The following is a 2,943-nucleotide window of genomic DNA, read 5'->3' on the forward strand; positions in this document are numbered from 1 at the left end:
GGACTCGGCGAACCGAGTCCCTTAGTCTGCGAGTGGCGCACAGTTTTTCCGCCCATACCGGGGCTCCGTACAGGAGCATCGAATGCACCATACCCGCGTATAATCGACGAACACATTCGTCTGGTCCACTTAGGTTTGGGAGAAGGCGACATAACGATATGGCCGCCTTCTCCACCCTCGGGACCAATCGACGAAAGTGTTCGCCGAAGGTCCACCGGCTGTCCAGGTAGAGGCCCAAGTATTTGATGTGGGCCCCTACCTCTATGGGGGCGTTTTCCACCCTTATCGTACATTTGGGTGGCGCCCCATGTCTTCCATTATGAAAGAATACCGCCTCCGTCTTATGGGGCGCCACCCTGAGTCCCAGGACCCTTATGGCCCTGGTGACTCTTGCCACCGCCAGGTTGGCCCGCGCTATACATTCTCCCCAGGAGTTCCCCCCGACCATCACGAGTGTATCGTCTGCGTAGCACACCGTTTTGCAGCCGGGGGGGAGGGCAGACCTCAGGATGCCATCATATGCGAGGTTCCACATCAGGGGGCCCAAAACCGACCCCTGTGGAACCCTGCATGACACCCCTTTTTCCCTCCTGTTGGCCGATCTGTCCACATATGCTAGTCTTCTGCCTCGGAAGTAGTCCCCTATTATGGCTACCAGGTGGGGAGGTACCCTATGATAACGCAGGGCCTCCCCCACCCGGTGCCAGGACAGGGTGTTAAAAGCGTTGGATATGTCCAATGACACCGCTAGTAACACCCCGCCCCCCTCCATAACGGCCCTCGCGACCGAGCGCACCCGAAGTATCGCGCCTATCGTTGAGCGCCCGGCGCGGAAGCCGTATTGATCCTGACTAAGATCGGGACCCTCCCGAGACAGATGATGGACGAGGCGGTCCGCTATTATCCTTTCTAGGATTTTTCCCGCCTCGTCCAGCAGACAGATCGGCCTATACGCCGATGGTGACGTATATGGTCTGCCCTCTTTAGGAAGGAGCACAACATGTGCTACCTTCCATTCCTGGGGGAATGTTCCTTCCCTGAAACAGTCCGAGTACTGTTTTGCCATAAGGTTGGCGAAGTCCACATGGGCTAACGCCCAGGCCTTGCCGTGAATGCCATCCGGTCCTGGGGCCTTCCCCTTTTTTATTTTCCGGATGGCATTCTTCAGCTCGCCCTCTGTGACCCTCACTTCGTCGTCGACCCACTCCTGCTCCACCCGCGGGATTGGGTCTTCATCCAAATCCTGCGTCGGGAACAGGGTGTCTATTATCTCGCCGACGAAGCAAGGGTCGAGTGTCTCCGTTAGTGGGGACACCCCTCCTTTGAGTTTATTTAACACCATCCTATAGGGGCGCCCCCACGGGTCTTTGTTTAGCGTAGCAAGTAATTCTTGCCACGCTTCGGACTTGGCCTTCCTTATAGCTATTCGCAGAGCGTCTCTCGCCTCTCTGTAGACGCTCCACTTTTCCTCGTACTCGGCTGTTCCAGTTAACGCGGGCCTCCTCATGCGGAAAGCTTGCCTTCTGGCATGGTCGGAGGCCTTTCGCAGGTCCGCGATGGCCTCCGACCACCAGTACGCTTTCCTGGGTGGCCGGTGCTTGACTCTCGGCATTGCAGCGTCCGACGCTTTTGCTAGCGTCCGCTGCAGCCACTCTACTTGCTCTGCCAAACACCGGTCACCCTCCTCCCTTGCCATCAACTCTACGTTGACGGCAGTCATAAAATCATCCTCGCTCAGCTTCCTGAGGGTCCACCTGTTGGCACTGGCTTCCCGGAGTTTGCGGCGTTCTACGACCTCCCTCAGGATAGTGGCAACGGAGAACATGACGTATCTATGGTCACTTAACGTTTCCATCTTCGTTGCCACCCTCCATCGTTGCCACCCTCCATCCTCTTGTCATTCTTTCCGCGGGGCGGGTCGCCCACGTCAGGTCGACAATTGACCCGCCCCGCATTCTGACGCACGTTTCTGTCTTTCCTCTATTTAGTAATATGAGGTCGCATCTCGCCGCCCACTCCAGGACTTCATCCCCCCGCCGATCCGTGTACGGGGAACCCCAAACGCCGGACTTGGCGTTAAAGTCCCCCGCCACTATGATCGGACGGGGGTGATGTCGTCGTATCTGGCGTGCCAACTTGTTGAGTCTCCTCCCAAACTCCCTGTTTCCCAGACTGGGTGGGAGGTATATACTGACTACTATGGTGGACCCCCAGGAAGCTACAACGAAGCCTCTTCCCGCTTCCTCTAGTCGCAGCGGGGGTGACATTGCCATATGCCTTCTTGTAATTGCAGTTGAGCCGTCCAAACTCTTAATCCAGTTTGGATTTTTCGGGACGTAGTACGGCTCAGCCACAATTCCTAATCCACAGTCCCTCTCCGCCATTGACTGGTCAAAGAGGGACTGCGCATCCTTCGCATGGTTTAAATTTGCCTGGATTATATTTACCATATTAGTTGGCAATGTCGCCCTCCGTGCTCTCTTTCTCCGTCTCCATGGCGGATGACCCCTCTGTCTCTAGCGACTCCTTAGTTCGCCTCTTCTTTCTCCCTCCCTCTGGGAGTTTTTCCTCCTGTCTCCTTCTTTCCTTGATCTTCGGCACTCTTTGTGCCTTGGGGAGTTCTTCCCATTGTGTTGTGCCCGCCTCATTCTTATCTGCGTAATCTCGCGTTACTCCCTCCTTGTGTGGGAGTATCAGGGTCTCCCCACCACTCGGTGGAGGTGAGGCTCTTTTGCTCCCAATTCTCTCCACTTCTTTCTGGGACGTGGAGGCCTCCCCACTTTTAAGTGGAAGTGAGGCTTCCTTGTCCCTTTTTCCCTTCTCCTTATTTGGAGTTCCAATTACCCTAGCGAGTTGGACTCTTCTCCTGCCCTTCTGCACCGGTATGCAGGACTTTCCCCCCGTTCGATGATTCGACGGGAGGTTTTTGTCACTGCATACCGG

The 2,943-nt window shown here is 55.9% G+C and overlaps 1 protein-coding gene across 1 annotated transcript; it reads right to left on the reverse strand.

Annotated features, from left to right (window-relative positions):
- Window positions 1–1,838: 1,838 nt before the first annotated feature.
- Window positions 1,839–2,384, reverse strand: LOC145937947 (uncharacterized). Its single transcript, XM_083041292.1, has one exon. The coding sequence runs from the start codon at window positions 2,382–2,384 to the stop codon at window positions 1,839–1,841; it is 546 nt and encodes a 181-aa protein (XP_082897418.1).
- Window positions 2,385–2,943: the final 559 nt, after the last annotated feature.

Source organism: Prenolepis imparis, unplaced genomic scaffold, assembly GCF_030444845.1.
Source record: "Prenolepis imparis isolate NDT839.2.m4 unplaced genomic scaffold, iyPreImpa1.0 SCAF_6, whole genome shotgun sequence".
Lineage (NCBI taxonomy): Eukaryota > Metazoa > Arthropoda > Insecta > Hymenoptera > Formicidae > Prenolepis > Prenolepis imparis.

What these genes read in the sequence shown, in the direction of transcription:
- LOC145937947 (XM_083041292.1), bottom strand. Translation starts at nt 2,384, where the DNA reads ATGGCGGAGAGGGACTGTGGATTAGGAATTGTGGCTGAGCCGTACTAC.